This window comes from the organism of the source record quoted next, unplaced genomic scaffold (assembly GCF_019419815.1).
Source record: "Pyrus x bretschneideri cultivar Hongxiangsu unplaced genomic scaffold, Pyrus_bretschneideri_v1 Contig9, whole genome shotgun sequence".
Lineage (NCBI taxonomy): Eukaryota > Viridiplantae > Streptophyta > Magnoliopsida > Rosales > Rosaceae > Pyrus > Pyrus x bretschneideri.
The window spans coordinates 5092059-5114869 of NW_025999831.1; the positions used below are offsets into that span (position 1 = coordinate 5092059).

The 22811-nt window shown below is 36.0% G+C and overlaps 1 protein-coding gene across 1 annotated transcript; it reads right to left on the minus strand.

Moving 5' to 3' along the window:
• Positions 1-3871: 3871 nt before the first annotated feature.
• On the minus strand, positions 3872-8744 carry LOC125473483 (carboxyl-terminal-processing peptidase 3, chloroplastic-like). Its single transcript, XM_048576359.1, has 12 exons — positions 8365-8744; positions 7606-7687; positions 7240-7370; positions 6944-7030; positions 6561-6639; positions 6081-6169; positions 5914-5949; positions 5657-5776; positions 5402-5488; positions 5145-5294; positions 4714-4821; positions 3872-4385 (listed from the first exon to the last, which is right to left on the minus strand). Exons 1-12 carry the CDS (start codon positions 8686-8688, stop codon positions 4134-4136), a joined length of 1545 nt encoding a protein of 514 aa, XP_048432316.1. The 5' UTR covers positions 8689-8744; the 3' UTR covers positions 3872-4133.
• Between the last annotated feature and the right edge of the window lie 14067 nt (positions 8745-22811).

Below are 22811 nucleotides of genomic sequence, written 5' to 3' on the forward strand. Positions count from 1 at the left end.
CGCCACAATCAGATGCTTCGGAATAAAATTATGAAATTTTGATACAACTTTCTTGACAGATTCACGAACCCGCTCCAATTGGAATTACTCAAAAATTTCACCATTTGAATACTTTATGCTCATAACAAGTTCGCATGTCCTACATTAAAAATACATAATAAAGTATCAAAATTTCATCAAAATAATAACCAAAATATACCAAGAATAGGGAATAATATATAGTATAAAATTGACCCATCAAAGTTGTCGACCAACATTCCAAATATTTCATGCAACTTAATAGTTAATATTCTTTAAAAGAAAAACGTGTGAAAACCATACATATACTTCGCCGTACACAGACGAACTCTTGTACACCACACAAACAATCAATCGACGTAACTGTCGTTGTGGGTGGTATAACTACAGAGCTCCTGAGTCCACACTTCGCTCGATCTTCGTATATAAAGAAACATCCACTTCTCCATATGTTCTTACAACTCACAACACAAACACTCACCTCCCCACACCATCTATCACTTTAGCAGCAGCTCAGAGTTCTAGTCTAAGTATCACCAATGGCGCAAGTTAGCATCTCCAGGGCCTTTTTCTTCGTGCAGATGCTGGTGTTGGCCGTCTTGGCTGCCACGGTCTTCGCTCAGGAGACTGCGCCAGCACCCGCGCCCATGGATGGAGCGGCTTACTCTTTGCCAGTAAACGGCGCCGTTGTTGGAGCGTCACTTATGGTCTCATTATTTGCCTTGTTGAAGCACTGCGTGAATTAATTTCATTGTGACTAATAAGTGAGACGAGACGCCTGAAGAGTGTAATAACAAATGCAGCATTATATAATGTTCTCTAATTGTTTTGTTTTGTTTTTGTTTTTGTTTTTTTTTATTTTTTATATTGGAATAATGGATTTCTATTGTTTAATCCTTGAATAAGAATTCATGATTTCTATAGTAAAAGAAAATATTGGATCTTTGATTCATTACATTGTAATGAACAAAAAATGTTACTGATTACTTATTCCGGAAAAAAACATGTCATACATTTTTGCTCCCATATCTCTTATTAATGTTTGTATGGATTGTACATGTTATTGTTGGAAAATAAATTAGTTAGTAATTTGGTTTATTAGTAGGTTTAGGTATATTTTGGTATTTCATATCTTTGGGTAGAGTTAGATTTCTTGACTATTAAGATTAGGATTAGTTCTCTATAAATATGATTTATTGTAATTCGATTACGAACAATTATGTCAAGATGTAGTACTTTTAATTTGTTGACGTCTTGGCAATATATCGCATATATTCATTCGTCTATTTTCCATCCTCTAATTTTCAACAGTTATCAATGTTTTAGTTTAACTATGGTAAAAAAAAAATGAAGTACTTATCGATCTCTGTTGAAAGATCATCTTGGATATCCAAAAAAATATATATATCAACTTGGAGATGAAACATACAACTTTCAATACGAAAGGGCAGTTGCATACACCTTCTATGTATACGAGGGGAAAACACAATTAACCATTAAAATTAGTACTGAAATATCAAAATAAAAAGAGGTCCCATTCCCAATTGAAAAACACTAAGACAATTGCGTCGATCATTTTATCAAATATCTAGTGTTCTAGACTGTCATATGACGCCCTCTAATATCAAATAATTTTATCAAATATCTTAGAGGGAGCATCGAGCAGGCCCTTAGAGGGAACCAATTATTCATTTCAAGTTTCAACTGCTCGAATTTATCTACACTAAACAGAGGGGACTAAGTTAAGCCTCATAATAAGTTAGCGATAATGTGATTCAAATTTGCATTTGGTAAAAATCAAACTTAAATACCTCTCACTTATAAGTAAGGATAACTACCGATAGACCGTAATATTATGTGGCCAACCAATCGAATTTTAATTTGAATGAATAATTCATTATTCAAGTCTTGAACATGCCGTTAGAAAGAACGAAATTGATATTATATGTGGCTCCCCAATGTCCAACTTAACTAAGAAAGAACCAAATCATGATGACGCTGCCAATAATGTGAGGCAAATAATCAAACCGAATTATTGGCCTCCCACATGAGGTTTGGTAATTGCTAATTGGTATGGTCCTCCACAGCGGATTTGAATCTCATTCGGATTCAAATTGTGGAAATTTTGAAGATTTTTACATTCTAGTCATTCTTCGTGTATCGGTAAAAATTATTTGAATTTTTTTATTTAAATTAAACACAAGTAATACTAAACGAAAATTGATCGCATAATGTATAATAGACAGTTAAGATCGAAGAATTCTTAGGATTCCCATGAAGAGAATTCGAAGAAAATCGTCATCCCTCGCAACCAATCGACCCATGAACAGTCCAAACTAATAGTGTGAACCAATCACAAGAAGCACCAGCCACAAAGTCTTGAGGTGTTTGAGTAAAAGTGGCTAACGCAACTCCAACCTGTCAAAGTAGCGTCGCCACACACCTACACTGACACCTCTCATTTTCTTCTTTTTGGCCAGCTACTGTAGAAATTTGTATTTGGCACAACTCAATAATTTTGTTGATTTGTTAACGATATAGACAAGAGTTTTTCTTGTACAATAAAGAATCCTCCAATCTGGGAATACAATAGTAACACAAAACGTATACGTTCCGTTTAGACGTTAGACGTTAGACGTTAGATATTAGGCGGCTGATCATCATCTCAATTAATGCACAGGCGTTTGAAAATTAAGAAATGACGCCTAGACCTACTGATGCACCTGCCTAGACCGCCTAGGCACCCGTCTAGCCCGCCCAAACCCGGTTAAACATCTGCTAAGGTTACAACTCACTTAAAAGAAAATAAATAACTTTCATTTGCATTTTATTTTTTCAATAAATTGTAAGAAACTTGTTGAATACTTAAATAAACACACATTATATGCTTGTACACCATGTTTTCATTATGTTCCAATACTTCATAATATATATGTCATTCTATTTTGTAGTTTTTGATGATATTACATATATTTTAAGTATAAATAGACACTTATTTACATGAAATATAGTATATTTACTTAAATCCGCCCTAGACCCCAACCCGCCTAGGCGCTAGGTCCTAACCTGCCATCCGACTAACGTCTAGTGTCCTTTAGAACCTTGTACAAAATTAATTACAAATCAATTACATAAAAACTTCCAAACTAAGGATACACTTTCTAATACTCCCCTCAAGTTGAAGAGTGAATGTCAAGAACTCTTAATTTGCCTAACATAACCGAGAACTTCTTCTTACCCTAAGGTTTAATTAAAATGTTTGCTAATTGTTGCGAACACATTCCATATCTCACTCACTTTTCCACTTGTAATATTTTTTTATTTGTTTTTACTCCGTTTCGTCAACCAAGTTGAAAGAAACATTAATTTCATTGACAAGGCATGGTCCCTTTAGAATTTTCAACCCGTTTTCACATTTAGGGTATCTGAAATCGCAAAAATACTCTGGCATGAAAATCAAAAAACAAAAATCCCCGCCTAAATTACTACAAATTTTATTCTTGACAACTCTAAATGGCTCAGTTTCTTGATTTCAATTTCTTTAACTTATTCATATTCATCATTGAAATGATCAAAGAGCTCATGCCACTTCAGTAAACTAACGTTTTTCTCAACTCAATGACAGATTGAGTAAAATGGGACACAAACGAAGAGCGCATGGATTAATGTGATACATAATGAAGTGTTAATTAGGAGTAAGGCAAAAATTTGTGTAGAGTACAGTTGGCATGTCTAAAAAAAGCTAAAAATAAGTCCTTCACTAGCCACATAGTATTATTCCTCTTTACCATTAAATAGGTCTTAGATTTAACTTTCATGTATGGTGAGTTTGATAGTGTAGCTGCTCATTACGTAGCTTAACATAAATTCTTTCCCTTTAGTATTAAGACATCATTGTATCTTAAAAAACATAAAACAAAGAAGGAATTACGCACAAATTACGCATCTGAAATTTTGGATCAGTACACTATAACCTATTTAACCTTGTACTTCTTACTTGCACACGATGTGGAAAGGCAAGTATAAGCAGACCCTGTTCTATTTCATATTCTTTTTCACATCTGTACCTTCAATTCCTATGCTATACAAATTTAAATTACTGCATGATCCTGCCTTCAAGAAGCAGTGCCTTTGGATTCCTGAATGTCCAATTCATGTTCGGCTACCAAGACACATGAATCTGCTTCTAAAGATGATGAGACTGAGCTCTTCTCCTTCGACATCGATTCCTTGGGAGAATTGAGCATTTCAGTTGTGCATTGAACATCAGGAGCAATGCCAACCTGGTCTATGTCATGAAGTGCCGGCGATAAATATTTAGCCACCGTGACAAATAAAGCTGATCCATCATGTAGCTCTGTGACACTCTGTAGGAAGGAGCATTAGGGAAACAAGCAACACCATAGCCACTAATTTGAGACTTGATCAAGATGTAGAATAGTAAAACAATGACAGGTTTTTTTACCATGATAAATTTAGAGTAAGTGCAGCAGTGGTCATTTTAGGTGAAATAACATATTACTGTGAATTCACTGAATTAGAAAACAAGAGCTATGGTGCTTGCAGAGAAGAAAAGCATCGTAGCTCAGCTACCTAGGAAGTTTCTAACTTGGAAATGGGTAATGTGCACCTTAGCTTGAGTTCTTGATGTAATTATCTACATTAAATTTTTCGTGCTTCAGAAGAACTGGCTACCTGGATTTTTCCTTTTCCGAAGGTTCTGTGCCCCACAAGAGTGGCTCGGCGATTGTCATGTAGTGCTCCTGCCAGAATCTCACTTGCACTCGCGCTGCCCTCATTAACCTGTTTCGAATAGTAGAAGATTCGGAAGCCATTGTGAATATGAAGATAAAGAAGAAACAACTATTCGTGCGACAAATTTTGACATTTTGCATATATATCAATTTGCAAGAGAGAGAACGTATTATTTGTAATTGTAAACAAAAAACTTTGTATCTAGAAAAATTGAGAAAACAAAGGCTTTGGCATAATGTTACACAGACTGCAAAGTTTTGAAGAAATAATTTTCTCATACTTTTTGGATGAAAAGCTCATAAGAACATGTCAACAGGAGTTCATATGGCTTCCTACTAGAATGAAATTTACATATAAAGTTCAAAACTTACAAGCACAACAAGTGGATCATGTGTTATAGCATGCCCATTGACCATGTTGATGGGTAAAAGATTGCCTTCCCGATCAATTGTATTCACGAGAGTTTCATCCCCGTCTAGCCAAATTTGTGCAACATCAAGTCCTGCTTTTACCAGTCCCCCCTGAAGAATTTAGTTGGAAAAGAGAAACACACTGAGTAACCACCAAAAGGTTCGGAAAATGAGCTAGTAGAAAGCTCTTTTTAGGTAAATGAGGATGAAAAGGTTACCGGATTGTTCCGTAAATCCAGTATGTATGAGTGTACACCCTGACTCTTCATTTCATTAATAGCATTTTCCATATCAGCTGCAGCAGTCTGTCAAATAGAATGAAAGGCTGTAAAACCATTTAATATGTGATAAAAGCAACAATTGATAACCAATTATATGACCATGATTCCATGCGCAGAACCAATTATTTTACTTCTTTAAAGGTGGATTTTTATTTTCTGCATTGCTAAGAGAAAAGTGATAGTAAGAATTACCTGAGAGAAGGCTAACAACTTCACATAACCCATTTTTGTTAAACGTCCATCTGGGGTTTTATGTGGGATAGTAGCAGTTGAAATCGGGGAAAGCTTAATGTACTCACGAGGTAGTTTCACCTTCAATCAGATGGGTCATTTTTCAGATGGGTTTACCAAAAACCATTGTTAATCAAGTACATGCGCTTGCTTGACACCGACACAAAAAAACCAAATGTATTACACAATGAAACCCAATACAATAGGTGGTCTATTACCTCTTTTATACTAGAATCTCCTCCGAAATCATTGCCCTGGGAAACAGAATGTGAAATTAGTTATCTAAAGCAATTTGCAATTGCTGGCCATACTCTACAGGATAAGTCAATACATCACAAATACTAGTTTCTGCTGCAACTTGAAAACAAAGAGAGTTGATTATTACTCTGTGAACTTTTACTGTAACTGTTGTTCCAACTCGACCTCTAAGTTTCTCTATGGCTGCATCAGTGTCAATACCATCCACCTTCTCTCCTGAAGTGATAAGGATCATATTGAGATAATGAAATGTGAGCGAAAACGTAAACAGAAAAACAGTACAAAGTTGAAATTTTGGAATACATTCTCTTGATTAAGGAACATCCTGCATTGAAAAACTAGTTAAGTACTTTTAATTTATAGTCCAAAGAAGAATTTGGTAAATTTGAAGGAGCAGAACAATTCAGTGGCGAGTTCCATACATCAGTTTTACCAATCAAGAACGTGATTTCACTTGAGCAGGCTTGCTCCATAAAGAATTTAATATATTTTGATTGTTTGAATCCGCAGATTGTATGCAATGCATGGTACAATTTGACTACCAAATACAATGTTTTTATTTCCAGCGTCACAAAATAAATATCAAATGTTTGGAAGTTTGATGTACCATTAATTTCAACCAACTCATCTCCTTGATGTAAACCAGCGCGAGCAGCTGGGCCACCCTCTACACAAGACAAAACAACCTGCAATGTCCAATAAAAATCATCTACCAGATGAACAGCTTAATAAAGGTATTGTAAAGTCAATACTATGAGAATAAACAACTACTAAGCTTCGAAAAATACATGATAAAACTTGAAATAGGTTTTTGTAAATTTTTTTAGAACAATGTATAGTTTGTTGAACTATGAGTGAACTCGTAAACATCATTGGTTCGTTTAATCGCTTGAGTATACCATATATCCCAGGAACTGCATGTATCAGTTTTCCATATGTTTGCTTGCTAAAAAATTTGAATTGAAAAGCATAATTTGGCCTCTTACTAACCAAATGGCCTGTTCTTGGTTCAGTATTTATGAAAAGGCCAACTCCTTGTAGATTTCCATTGCTTCCAATACGAAAACTTTGATATTCCTGTGAGTGAAAATCGTAATTAGCTGATAGCTATAACTATTTTTTATGCAAGTTAGACATATACAGTTAAACATAGTCATATTAGCTATATGTGATCATATCACGATTAAACTGAATTGTTCAAAGAATTCTGTATAGCAATTGCCAGCTTAACCAAAGTGAGAGTGAAATAGCAGAGAGATGGAATGCATCCACGTAAAAAAGCAGACCTTGGGACTGATGATCCGCGTAAAGGGATCGCCAAGAGTAGATAGCATTCCACTGATTTTCATATATGCTGCATCAGCAGACTTAAGGGGAAACATTTCTGTCATCGTTTGCTGAAACTTTTGATCCCAATCTACAGAAGAAGAATTCACATCTTCAACGCTAGAAAACCCCAAAATGGGAGGAAAAAACAAGTTGAAGTTCCACATACTATAGCAGTTTCATTTCTTGAAAATAACCGAAGTACTCAAAAATTAGGACTTGAACATTAGAATCAGTGGAGTATAAATAATCTTTAAGTTCAACCATTGGTGTGCATTGTGCGTTAATCCTCGGTTAGATAAAAGCAGGATAAAAGACAGCAATACCTTGATGATTAAATGTCGGGTCTACGAATGTTTCCCTAATCAAACCCCAAGTCTCCACAAGAGTTCTTTGTACTGAATTCACCTGACAAACAAAAACCTTATCGACTTAGTCGTTGGCATCAAATTTGTGATCCAAGTACAGTCAAATTATGACTTAAGAACAACCGAGCAATAACTGTATTATGTTCTGTGGCAAAAAGTAGTAACACACAGTAACAAATTGATGAGTGAAAGAAATCTAACTAAATTAGGAAAACCCGGTTATCAATCAAATAAACATTAAGTAATGTAAAAAACCAATAATCTGATTTAGCATGAAAACCTTGTCAAGATTTTTGAAACACAGGTTAGAAGCCCACCACTAACCACACTGATATCATCCCCCAATTTGAATCTTACTACCTGGCAAGTGTGAGGTTTTTATCACAAAAGACATCGGTACTATTAAGAGTGATTTAGTACAAATGGAAATTTAATATGTCAATTCTCAGATGTCAGATTCTTGTATTCTTAGAAAAAATATGTTTAACTGGTATTGAATAAAGAAATCATCTTTTTTCTTGTCCATTTTTCTTAATCTGCATACTTAATTATTCATGAATTTGGTTTTCAGTTTTTTTACTCGTCTTTTTAAACATGCATATCATCTAGGTTATCTATACATACATAATTAAACTCACAAGTTGACTAGTACTGGTGAGTGGTCAGAAATAACAGAACTCATCAAACACTGAATCAAATGGAAACAAAATCTATCACCTCAGTAGTGCGTGACACCGGAAAAGCCAACGTCAGAGACTCCGCCATCGCCGGATAATCGCAACAAACAACAGCATAATTTGCAGCAGCGGCAGCGGCAAATGCAAGCAACCCTTTTCTAATTGCCCTCACCAACTCCTGACTGGAAAACTTAGCTTCCGAGTTTGCATTGCCAACAGACACCCTCCATTTCTTGGTCACCTGGCGATCCGAGCACGAAAACCGATGAGAACGCAGTGACAGCGAAATGGGTTTTGGGAATCTTGGTGAAATTGGTGGGAAAGTTGCTGGTTTGAGATCCAAGTTTCGGCAGAGAGGCTCCATTTTTTTTTTCTATTTTTTAGTTTTAGTTTTTTGAGGGACATATACAGAGGAAGAGGGCTGAATACTGTTGACCGTTATATTTTGTTGGGATTCTGATGGGGTCCATATGAATCTTTATTTTGTGTGGCTTGAGATATATACAGCAGGGTTCGCTACACGTGTAAATGGTAGGAGGACAAGGAGTTACGTCAAGTTTTTTCCTTTCTTTCCGGTGAAAATGGAGTTCCTGGAATTTTCTCTTTGGTGGTGGTAAGGGTATGTGGTAACGATGGTGACCACTCATGGTGTAGTTTTTATTTTATTTTATATACTTTTGTTTTTAAATTCTCACTTATACAAATTTTGAAAACTATTTACATAAAATTAAACTTGGGAAATTGAAGTCCCAAAAAGTTTTTTTTTTCTTAAACAGTAAGTCCAAATTTCTATGTTCATGAATTCAAACAAAAAAAATTAATGCATGTCAATTTACAAATTCTGACTTTTGTCTAAATTCTAAATTTATTCCCTTCATTCAAAGCATATGCCTTTATAATTTGGTGAATTGCATGTAGCATTTACGAACCAATGACAATCATGTAGAAAGACACTTGTACATAAAATCATATAATTTGCACGATGTTGCACTCATGTAAACTGTTCTCTTGTTTTTTAATAATTTTTAAAGAGCAATGTTATTCTTACCATAATTTTATATTGTAACGCCCTGCCCCTAAAATTTACTTTTTCTGGAAATAATTTCAGTGATAGGCCAAATTAAACTCTTATTGATTTAACTACCATTAATCACAATTCTTTATCTAATTTCCTTAATTCCTCACAAAACTATAACCATCTTTTAAAACCTCTAAAACATAGGATTAAATTATCAATTTTATCCTCAATTTCTTCTATTAAAACCACTTCTCAACAAAAGATTAATTTTCAATTATTTAAGGCTGCATCTAACTCTATTAGACTGCCTACATACCCTTGAGCGGGATCAAGCCTTTCGTAGTTCACAATTCAATTTCAAACCAATTCCGAAAATATTCAATTTATCCAAAATATCCAACCATTCGTGTTAATACTCGAAACACGTCAATTCGATACCAAAAAGCATAGTTGTAATAACGAAATTCGCATAAAACGCAATGTCAACTCACCGCCTCAACTAGCCAAAAAATTTCACTATTTCTAAAAAATCTCAAATTTTATAGAAATATAGAACAAGTTAAGGGGAACAACTTTTATACCTGGGCTGAAGTCCAATTTGGCCGAAAAACACCTGAAATTAGCCACGAACCGTCGGAACCCTAGAATTTGGATGGCCTCGATCCGCCACCTCCGGTGCTCAGCCGCCCCAAACAATGCTTGGGCTTTGTTTCTGGGCTCAAGGAGAGTCGAATGGTGGTAATTGAATGAAATCGTTTCAAATTTGGTGGATCTCGGCCAAGGGTTTTCACGGCACCCACGATTGTTGTCGGGGTGTTTTTCCCCAAAACAAAACTAAATTCAATATAATTTTAGGTGGAAAGGGAAGAGGGAGGGGCTAGATGATGATTGAGAGTGGTGGATTGGTCCAAATTGTTGGAAAAAATGGCGGAAAGCGACGGGAAACCGCCGGAATAACGGGTTGGGTCGCAGGATTTGGGTAAGGGATCCATGATCCCGTGTCTCTCCCTTCCCCTCCTTTCCTCCCTTTCCCATTGGTTCACCCCTCCCTCCTTTTCTCTCCCGCAACCTTCTCTTTCTCACAGCCACACATGTGGCATCATCCCATTGCTCCAGATTTTTTGTTGCCTTCCAAATTAATGGTAAAATGTCTATTTTGCCCTCCACTTCAATTGTTAATAACTTCTTCGTGATAATTCCGTTTCACAAACGATTTTCGCCCACACGCTCGTGAGATCGAACTCTATCCAAATATATCAAGAAAAATGATAAAATATGTGAGGATAAAATACGTCCTCGTAAATTATAAAAATTCCTAAAAATAAAACTTTAAAATTTCTCAATTCAATTTTCATAACTATAAATCGATTTATTTTCGATTTTCTCTACATATTCATAATTATGAATATCTAATTCATATATTTAAATTTTCAGGGTATTACATATACCGCATTTCTTTACCATCTTAGGTGGCACATGAGTTGGACAAGCCACGTCATTTAATTTCGATTTCAATTTTTTTTGTTAATTAAAACACTTAGATAAGAAAAATTGCAGACTTCCAGGTTCTTTCTTGGGTTAATAACTTAATGGGGTATGAACCCTAATCCGATAGACATTTGAGTTTAACTCCTAATTCTCATGAAAGCTAATAGGCATTATTTAATGAAATAATCATATGAAATCCTTCTTTTAAACCACACAAAAAAATTGAAAAAAAAAGGGAAAAAAATCACGAGATGAAAAGCCATGGAGTTGGAGTACCAATGAAGATTGGAGACGGAAATACTTGAAGGGGAAAGAGGATTGGGGCTACGAGGCATGAGCCTGGAGATAGAAATCAATGGTGGTTGCGGTGTACAAGTAAATTCTATAAAGCTTGATCATAATCATGGAAATAAACAAAAATCAATAAAAAAAACTGACGTGAAAGAGAAATGGAAAGGAAGAAGGAGACTGCTCTATACTACAATCATCATTTAATTAACCATCTTTTTTATTAATTATTGATTTATTAAATAGTTTTTAATTGAAATTAAATGTTAATTAATTTAAATAATGTGGTTGTCCACATCAAATACCACCTAATGTGGTATACGATTATGGTACAAAAATATAGTAAGAATAACATTATTGATAGTGAGCTAAAGCATATGGAATTCTCAACAAGTTTGTAGCTCAATTTCCCACCACACGAGGTCATGCATTCTTTTTGCCTTTTCTAGTATTACTTGTATTAAATAATAAAAAAACATTAAATGTGTCGGGTTGGAAATAGGTAAATTAACAGAGAGAACAAGAGAAAAATTTGACAACTCTATACAAAATCATAACGAAAAAAAAAAAAAGAAAAAAAAAAGAGAAATTTGACAATTTCGAGCGTGTGCATGCATTTTCATTGAATTTCGACTAGCAATTTCTTTGGGCTACTAGTGAGTACATTTTGAAGGTGTCGATTCAGTGAAACAAAGTGCAAAATAAGTTTCCTGATAATTCTGGGATTGGCATGGTGATTTAAGATGCAGTGGGTTTGTTGGAAGAATTACATATTTCAACTTTTACCTATGTAAGCTGTTAAGTGAACGAGTGTGCTCATCAGTTGGCTAGATATGGTTTGTTTCATGGTGCCAAGCAATTTTGGTTTGAAAAACCACCTGATATATTACTTGATGTATTGTATAGATTGTCATCAATAATTCCATCTAGTTGGGGATAAAGGGATCGGGGGAGGCGTTCTAGCGGGAGTTCAACTCTTTCTAATCGCTTCGACTAAGAAGGAAGTAGGCTATGCGAGTTAGGGGTTTTGATTCTTTCTACCTCTTTGTAGGAAGAGTAACTATAAAACTAGTTTTTGATGATCAAGCCTGCTGTGTATTTTGACTCGCCTAATCCATCATCTCTCATCCAATTTGGCTTCCATGATTTTTTTTTTTTTTTTTTTTTTTTTGTGGGTTTTGGTTGTATGGTTCGTTGAATCAACAAAAGATCGTTTCATTTAAAAGAAAATAGGGTAGGTTACTTAAGGGTCACACCCAAATTTTCCTATTTTATATTATTACGAAACTACACTAATAAGATAGTACAAAAGGACCATGTTCGGATCATAAATAAAAATTAGGCCTGCTAAAGGGCAAGACAATTCTTATTTTGTTGAAAATGCTGATGGGTAGTGAATGCCCACAGTGTTTTGGTGGAGTTTTTCCAATGCCCTCACAGATTGGTTTTTAACATTTGAATTGTTTATGACTACAAGTACAAATTGTCAATTCTCATAACAGATTGAAAACTGACTTTGGGAATGCAGGATATCATATTGTCAAAAGTGTGTTGTAAATTTCAAATGTAGTAATACGAGTTGCTCTATAAATAGAGCACTCGACTGCAATCAAAAGATATAGAAAATATAATAAGAAGAGAACGAGAGAAAAGATCAGTAACATCATCTATTCCTCTTCCTCTGTCTTTTATTTGTTATCCTCTTGTGTTATAGTTTTAATGTGACATTTTAAATCTACCTCACACCTACCATTAAAAAGGTTACCTCTCTAACTTTGACCTATTTATAACACGTTATCAGCATGAGTCTCTAAATATAATTATTCTCTCATTTCTCTTCGCTGAACGAAAGAAAGAAAAAATGTTTCACCTAAGGTTTTTACTGTTCATCTTCTTCCTCTGCCTCAACTGCGTGGTATACCCTCGCGACGAACTGTTTGCTCCATACCTGCTCTTAGTTCTCAATCTAACGGTTACATACATCTTTGATTACTTGTTTGGTGTAGAGATTGATTACTAACCCAATATTTATTTATGTTAATTTTACTGCAATCCAAGATGGTGCGGTACAATCGCCCATCTTGAACTGCAAATTTATTCTTACTGCGATCCAAGACGGTGTGGTATCATAGCCTATCTTGGACTACAGATCTAATTTTACTGCAATTTTTAGGTGGAGCGGTATAATCGCCCACCCTACCCTGCATATTTAAATTTACCTGCTGTTTAATTTCATTGCAATTTTAGGTGGTGCGGTATAATCGCCCACACTACTCTGCATATTTAATTTTCCTGCTACTTGAGTGGTGTGGAATACTCGCCCATTCTATGTTACATTATTTCAATGAGAATGGTGCGGTACAATCGCACTCCTCATTCACCCTGAAAATCTCGAGTCAGAAGTTTCGAGTGCTTATCATTTTGGCCTGAAGATCAAAATGAAAAATTTGTAAGAACCAGAAGTTCTAACATCATATTCCTCCAGGAATACATATTATTGCAAGTTCTTACACATCTCATTTTCTTTCAGAAAAGAAAATGGTGAACTTGGCGAACTTGGTGAAGCTTGAATTTGCTGCCCTGCATATTACCGGGAAGAATTACCTGACCTAGGTACTGGATACCAAGATCCATCTGGAAGCAAGGAATCTTGGAGATACCATCAGGGAAGAGAGCAGCTCATTCTCTCAAGATCGTGCAAAGGCCATGATTTTCATTCATCGCCATCTTGATGAGGCGTTAAAGATCGAGTACTTAACGGTTGAACATCTGTTAGCTCTCTAGAATGCCTTGAGAAGATACAATCACCAGACAATGGTGATTCTTCCAAGGGCCCGCTATGAGTGGACTCATCTGAGGATCCAGGACTTCAAGTCAGTGGCAGAGTACAATTCTGTATTGTTCAGAATTACCTATCAAATGAAGCTCTGTGGGGATATTATTACTGAGGAACATATGCTGGAAAAGACTCTCAGCACAGTTCATGCTTCCAACGTGCTCCTGCAGTAGCAGTATAGAGCGCGAAGCTACACTGAGTACAACCAGCTGATATCTGTGCTCTTAGTAGCTGAACAGAACAATAAACTCCTGATGAAAAACCATCATTCCCGACCTATTGGATCTGCACCATTCCCAGAAATGAATGCTGCTTCCCTCGAAGTGAACGCCACATCCTCTGGTGGTGATAATCATAAACGAGGACGTGGCCACAAGCGAGGTCGATGGAATAGGAAAAGCAAGAACCATGGAGTTTAGTTTCACAACCAGGTTCTGAGGCATAATTCAGGCCCGAACTTCAAAAATGTGAATCGCCACAAAGGCAAAGCTCATATGAACAATGCTCATAGAAACTCTGAAGAAGCCTGCCATAGTTGTGGTGGCAATGGGCATTGGGCACGTACTTATCGTATCCCAAAACATCTAGTGGATCTGTATCAAGCCTTCCTCAAGGAGAAGGGTGTCGAGACCAATTTTCTCGACTAGGCTAGACCAATGGATATACCTGATCCAGTGTTTGACTTATCAGGGCAGTTGAACACAACCCACCTAGATGTTCCAGACTCTATTGTGGAAAGGGGAAATGAAGTATACCGGTCCGATTGAATCATTGGTGTACTTTTATTATGCTGAACTTGTAGTATTTCAGATTCAATAAAAGTGGCATGTAAATTTCTTGTTATAACTTGCTTTTAACTCTGATTCTCTTACTCAGAGAGCATGGATAAAAACTGTGGTTATTCTCAGAACATGAGAAATGGCGGAGATATTTGTCTTGCAGACAACGTAACCACACATACAATACTTCGTGATTGAAAGTATTTCTCAAGCTTAATACTTACAAAAGTAGGGGTAACAACAATAGCAGGACCTTCAGATGTAATTCAAGGTTCAGGGAAATCCCAGATTATGTTACCAAATGGAACAATATTGTCCATACAGAATGCATTGTATGCTACTCGATCTACTCGAAATTTGTTAAGTTTCAAAGACATACGTTTAAATGGACACCACATTGAAACAAAAAGTGCAGAAAATGTGGAGTATCTATGCATTACCTCCAATGATACCCAGAAGTGTATATTGGAGAAGTTGCATGGTATGTCGAGTGGACTGTATTATACATACATAAGGACAATTAAATCACATACTGTCATGAACCAGATGTTCATTGATTCAAAGGTTTACATGCTTTGGCATGATCGTCTGGGTCATCCAGAATCTACCATGATGCGTAGGATCATTACCAACTCTAATGGACATCCATTAGTGAGCAGACACATTGCTATCTCAAATGATAACCCTTGCAAAGCTTATTCTCAAGGGAAGTTGGTAATTAGACCATCACAACCAAAGGTTGATGCTGAATCCCCATCATTTCTGCAAAGAATTCAAGGGGATATTTGTGGGCCTATTCAACCATCATGTGGACCATTTCGATATTTTATGGTTTTGGTTGATGCATCTACTCGATGGTCACATGTTTGTCTCTTGTCTACTCAGAATGTAGTCTTTGCGAGACTTCTTGCTCAAATAATTAAGTTACGAGCACGGTTCCCAGATTATCCCATTAAGTCAATTCGACTTGATAATGCTGGTGAATTTACATCTCAAATCTTTGATGATTATTGCATGACATTGGGCATTGATGTTGAACACCCTGTTCCTCATGTCCATACTCAAAATGGTTTAGCAGAAGCATTGATTAAACGGTTTCAGTTAATAGCTCGCACTCTGCTTATGAAAACCAAATTACCAGTCTCTGCATGGGGACATGCCATCTTACATGCTGCATTATTGGTTCGATTAAAACCTATAGCCAATCATCAATACTCTTCAGTACAACTCGTGTTTGGATATCAGCCAAACATTTCACATTTACGAGTTTTTGGTTGTGCTGTTTATGTGCCTATTGCACCGTCACAATGCACTAAAATGGGACCTCAGCGTAGACTGAGAATTTATGTGGGTTTTGATTCACCATCTATCATTAGATATTTGGAACCCTTGACAGGTGATATGTTTACAGCTCGTTTTGCTGATTGTCACTTTGATGAGACAGTCTTCCCGTTGTTAGGGGGAGAAAAGACCGTTCTAGAAGAACGGAAAGAGCTGACATGGGTTGTTCCCACCTTGTCTCATTTTGATCCTCGCAACATTCAATGTGAAAATGAAGTGAGAAGGATCGTTCATCTTCAAAGCATTGCCAATCAAATGCCAGATGCATTTAATGATGCTATGAAAGTGACAAAATCACATATACCAGCTGCAAATGCACCTGCAAGAATTGATGTCCCTGTTGGACAAAATAAAGTGGCAGCGAATGATTTGTCTGGTACACGCCTGAAGCATGGTAGACCCCCATGTTCAAAAGATTCAGCCCCTCAAAAGAGAAAATCAAGGGCACAGTTGAATCCAAATAAAATCATTCAGGAAGAGAAAATGAATGATACATCCATAATTCATGATTCTAGACTTCCAGAAAAAGAAAATGTCCTTGATGAGACACATGTCCCTGAAGAGACAAAAGTACATGAAAGCAAAGAAATCTCCATAAATTATGCATGTACAAATGAATTGTGGGATCGGAATGAAATAATCATCGATGATATGTTTGCATTTGCAGTAGTCACTGAAATCATCTTAAGTGATGATATTGAGCCTCGCTCTGTTGATGAATGCAAACAGAGACATGATTGGCCTAAGTGGAAAGAAGCAGTCCAGGCAGAATTAAATTCCTTGGAAAGGCGGAATGTTTTTGGACCAGTTATCCAAACCCCGCCTAGTATAAACCCCGTGGGTTACAAATGGGTATTCACAAGGAAACATAATGGGAAAAACGAGATCACAAGATACAAAGCACGACTCGTTGCACAAAAGGCTTTTCTCAAAGACCTGGAATTGATTATGAGGAGACATACTCTCCTGTAATGGACGCAATTACGTTCCGTTACTTAATAAGTTTAGTTAGTGGTTTCAGAAAGACTTGACATGCGACGTATGGATGTCATCACTGTGTATCTATATCGAGAATTAGATACTGACATCTATATGAAAGTCCCAGAAGGACTTAAGGTGCCTGAAACAAGTAACAAACCACGAGGTATGCTCTTGATCAAATTAAGGCAATCATTGTATAGGGCTGAAACAATCTGGACGAATGTGGTATAATCATCTTAGTGAGTATTGGATCAAAGAAGGGTATATCAACAATGTCATTTGCCCTTCTGTGTTTATTAAGAAATCCAATTCTGGATTCGCTATAGTGGCAGTATATGTTGATGATATGAATCTAGTTGGAACTCCTGAAGAGCTCAATAAAACTGCTGAATATCTGAAAAGCGAATTTGAAATGAAAAACCTTGGAAAAACAAAATTTTGTCTCGACCTGCAGATCAAGTATTGTGCTAGTGGAATTTTGGTCCACCAATTAGCTTACATTGAAAAAATTCTGAAGCGATTTGGTATGGACAAGGCTTATCCACTCAGCACGCCAATGGTCGTTCGTTCTTTGGACATTAAGAAAGATTCATTCCATCCAAAAGAAGATGATGAGCTGGTCATTGGTCCAGAAGTACCATATCTGAGTGTAGTAGGTGATTTATTGTATTTAGCACAATGTACTAGACCAGATATAGCTTTTTCAGTTAACTTGTTAGCAAGGTATAACTTTGCTCCAACAATTCACCATTGGAAGGGTATGAAAGATGTATTGCGATACCTTCGTGGGACAACAGACATGGGTCTTTTCTACTCAAAGAACTCCACAAATGACCAGTCCTTGTTGGATATGCAGACGTTGGTTTTCTCTCTGATCCGCATAAAGCCCACTCATAAATTGGATATGTGTTTAAGAATGGAGATACAACAATCTCATGGCGCTCAACCAAGCAAACATTAGTTGCTACATCTTCAAATCATTCAGAACTACTTGCTTTACATGAAGCAAGTCGTGAATGTTCTTGGTTAAGATCAATGATCCATCATATCTGGAATTCATGTGGTGTAACTTCGAAGACAAACAATTCAACTGTCATCCATGAAGATAATGCAGCCTGTTGCCCAAATGAAAGAAGGATTCATCAAGGGCGATAAGACTAAACACATATCTCCAAAGTTTTTCAGTGCACATGAGCTTTAGAAGGCTAAAGTTATTGAAGTCAGACAAATTGGTTCAAATGAAAATCTGGCAGACTTGTTCACCAAATCTCTACCAAAGTGCACGTTTTAGAAGTTAGTGCACAGTATCGGATTACGTCGACTTACCAAACAGCTAAATTTGGAGAATGCGGAATCAGGGGGAGATACATATCAGGAGGAGCATCCATGATACATGCTTGTTGTACTCTTTTTCCTTCGATTAGGATTTTTCCCACTGGATTTTTCCTATCAAGGTTTTAACGAGGCAACATAAGCATACTTGACACTATATCAACAATCCAGGAAAAGTTGTACTCTTTTTCCTTCGCTATGGTTTTTTCCCACTGGGTTTTTCCAAGCAAGGTTTTAACGAGACAACTCATGTTGATATGTGGGCATCCAAGGGAGAGTGTTGAAAATGTTGATGGGTAGTGAATGCCCACAGTGTTTTGGTGGAGTTTTTTCAATGCCCTCACAAATTGGTTTTTAACATTTGAATTGTTTATGACTACAAGTACAAATTGTCAATTCCATAACAGATTGAAAACTGACTTTGGGAATGCAGGATATCATATTGTCAAAAGTGTGTTGTAAATTTCAAATGTAGTAATACGAGTTGCTCTATAAATAGATCACTCGACTGCAATCAAAAGATACAGAAAATATAATAAGAAGAGAACGAGAGAAAAGATCAGTAACATCATCTATTCCTCTGTCTTTTATTTGTTATCCTCTTGTGTTATAGTTTTAGTGTGACATTTTACATCTACCTCGTACCTACCATTAAAAAGATTACCTCTCTAACTTTGACCTATTTATAACATATTTAAAACCAAAGGCGTGTCAGTTGGCCCTTTGATGATAAGTCGATGACCAAATCCCAATGACCAGACCGATCAGTCCACAAAGGCACGAGCAGCACTGAGAATCTCGCTCTTCCATTTCCACGACGAATACGTCAATAGACAAGCTTTTACGCGATGTGATCTCGTACGAAAGCAGGAATATAGATACGGGTGACATCACAGCACGCATTGCAAATATTGCAACAACCAAATGATTGATATACCCTCAACTATTGTTGTGTGATAAGATCGGGGAAGCTTCCCCAACACTATAAATAGAAGCAAACGCCTCCAAGCTCATGACTTCGTCAAATTCAATTTCAACATAAATAAAAAAAAAAAAAAAAAAAAAAAACACTTGGGTGATTCTTCAATTAACCTAACTCTCAAAATAATTCTACAACTCAATTGAAAAGGTTTCTTCAAAGCTAATTCCCAATCGATCTCAGAGATCGTCAATGTTTACTGCGTTGCTATCTTGTAGTATGGTCTTAGTTGACGTTTCTCCCAACTAAGTTTCCGCGATGATAATGAGTATTTCCTACTTAAACTAGTCCCCCCATAGTTAGTCTGATTCTTGATTTTTAGGTATTGATTATGAATTTCAAGAGAAAACTTATAATTTTCTGATTTATTACGTGTTAGTAAACGCAAGGGTAAAAGGAATAAATTGATTCCCTTACTTGTATTTTAGTAAATGCAAGAAACTCAACTCAAGAATCAAAATGATTTCAATTCTTATTCATAGTAAGTAAATGAAAGTTAAACTGACTTCAATCACCCACCTGTAAATTCATTTTATGCCATTTTATAGTGAAGACTCACTGCTTCACAACGAGAGAAAGTCACAAAAGAAAATATGGGCCTCTTCTCCAGAAAATTGGGCTTAGTTTCTGTGCGCTTGAGGAATGGGCTTGATTGTATTAAGAGCTCCCCATTCATTTTTTGCGGAGTTGTTATTTTCCTTGATAGCATGATTGAATATCAACAAGCACTTAGTTGAGTTCTGCATTGTATTTCTTATTCGGTTGGTGAGGTATTGATATCATGATTTATCATTAATCTTGACTCAAAACTGCTGGAGCCTTATGAGATCCTGAAATCAGTGATTGCATATCAACAATTCTATACTATTTATCTACACACTATATTAATAAAAATCTGGTTGTCAGCCAAAACTGTGTGAAATTACTAATATAACCCTTTAATCAAAACTAAATAGAAATAAAAATAATAGGTAATTTTGTAATTTCATGAACACAAATTTTACTATTTTTTATATGAACCTCACAACCAGATGATGATAACAGGCCTTGTTGGAAATTCAATCTCTTGCCACATTCCTCTCTTCCCTCTCATTCTATCTCTCTATTTTCTTCTTCAGTCAACGTCACAGATCCGGGTCGGGTTTGGGTGGGATGGGTCTCATAGGATGGGGCATGTGGGAACAAGATCATGAGTGGTTCGAAGGAGGGGTTGGTGGATCGAATTGTGGAGGTTAGGTCGTAGAGGGTGGGCTAAGTAATAGGGGTGGGTTCGGTTTGGTTCGGTTCGATTTTTGGCCGCAACCGGAAAACCAAACTGAAATTATTGTTTGGTTTGGTTTCAGTTCAGTTCCTTTCGATTTTTTCGATTCGGTTCAACTTCAGTTTCAATTTTTTTTGGTTAGGTTTTTTTTTTCCTTTTGCAAATTTTTTAGGTTGAAGAATAAATCAGTTTGTTTCCAGATACATGGATTGCAGAACAAAATCAATAAACTAACCTTATCATTAAGCAAACGAATTTGCAAATTCAATCATCGAAAAAGTACAAAATCTGGATTTCATCTAAGTTTTAGAATACTAATTTTCATATCACGAAAATCTTTCATAAAAAGTGTATCTCTATCTAATCAACTAAAACACAGTCTTAGAAATTTAATTTTCCACAAATCTAAGCATGCATGCATAATTGTCGATTAGGAAGACCTAAAATCATATGAAAATTTGAGAAATCTAAATTCAAATTCCACATATAAATCTTTGAGTATATTTACGAGGCACCGCTTGGTAGAATCGGCTATGGTGGGCTTGCTGGACTTGGCTATGGTGGCGGTGTCGGGAGCTACAAACGGAGTTAATCTGCTGGAGATCAAGTAGGAAGTGTAGAAATAGAGCTCTAGAATTTTGGGGAGGATAGAGTCGGTGGGTGAGATTCGAAATTGGGGTGAGAAGAAACAAGATATGGGGTATAGGGAAAAAAAAGAAAGAAGAGGGAGAGAAGATGATGCGGTTGAGGTCTGGGGAAAAGAAAAGAAGAAGAAATAGGGACAAAAGAAAAAAAAAAGAAAGATGGAGAGGAGGAGAAGGGAAGGCATGTGGCTCTCTGAGAAAAAAAAAAAAAAAAAAAAAAGGACAGTGCTAGGGTTTATAATTGGGCTTATAAATTGAGTTGGAATTGGGCTCGAAGATTGAGGTTGGAATTGGGCTTAAAAAATAAACTACAAAAACTAAAAAAATAAATATATAATAATTCGGTTCGAATTTTTTTTTTTTCGATTTCGGTTCAGTGTTCGGTCTGGTTTTTAAAATCCACCCCTACTAGGTAAGTGGTGGAGGGGTGTGCGTGTGTGATGAGCGTTGGATGAGGCCACCGCTTAGATGGGTTTCACTGGGCACCGTTTAACATAAGTGACGGGGGTGGAGTGGTGGTATTGTGATTTTTTATTATTTTTTATTTTTATTTTTTATATATATATTTTTAGCTTAGTAGGGATTTTATAAATTAAATAATAAATGGATACCTCGTAATCCAATGAATTGAGTGACAAAAATAAAAAATTGGCACATACATCAAACTTAAAAAATATGAGTATGGCAGGAGATTAAATAGAAATAGGCAAGAAGGCTTTCCACAGTGAGGCCACAGAGACTTTTTACACTCTCATCGCGTGTGCCAATTAGCTAGTATTTATTAAGTTAATCCTCCTTATCAACAGAAAACTCTTGATGAATACCATTTTAACCCGTCATTGGCAGTTACTAAATTATGGGTATTTATGTTAAACCACAACTAAACTAATTTCTATTTTATTTATAGAAAAAAAAAATCAATTGCTTAAAACTTTTTTTTTTTTTTTTTTTTTTTAAAAAACCCCAATTCTAATAGCTTTCTTCCACCACCACCAGTATCTCTACTATATACGTGTAGTGTGTGCAGCAATGCTCGTTAATCTTAATGCAAGACTTTTTCTCATATGTGAATCTCAGTCCACCACTTCTTTTTTGCGTATCTCATATATAATATGATTACTAATTTTCACTCCTACTTCTCATTCCCTTTTCTACTCATCCTTTGTTTTTTTTTTAATAATAAAAATACATGATTTTTTTTTCTTTAATACAAGTGATATTACTACTTTAATTTATATTAAGAGAGGAGAAGTGTGGAACCCGGAACACAGTGAGTTGAAAAGAAATACCCTAACTAGTTGGACAATTCATCACTTGAAAATAAGATGTAGAACGCAAAGCGTCCACTCTCAAAAGGGTCCTACATTCTCTAGAAGCTCGTTATCCACTCATCTGTTTTATTCTTTTAAATCTATTCAACTTTCAATGCTAGAAAAAGAGACGATGGTATGAGGAGAAAGTGGTAGTGTGAAAGTTGGAGCTAGAATCAAAAGATTGAAAACATAGAATTAATGGAACTTTTTATTGGATGTTAAATCTT

Excerpts from the sequence above, each read along its gene's own strand:
- LOC125473483 (XM_048576359.1), bottom strand. The coding sequence starts at position 8,688 with ATGGAGCCTCTCTGCCGAAACTTGGATCTCAAACCAGCAACTTTCCCA. Across the intron at positions 5,950-6,080 it reads TTACAGTAAAAGTTCACAGA|GGCAATGATTTCGGAGGAGA; the intron begins GTAATAATCAAC and ends TCTGTTTCCCAG. Across the intron at positions 5,295-5,401 it reads TGGATTTACGGAACAATCCG|GGGGGACTGGTAAAAGCAGG; the intron begins GTAACCTTTTCA and ends TAAATTCTTCAG.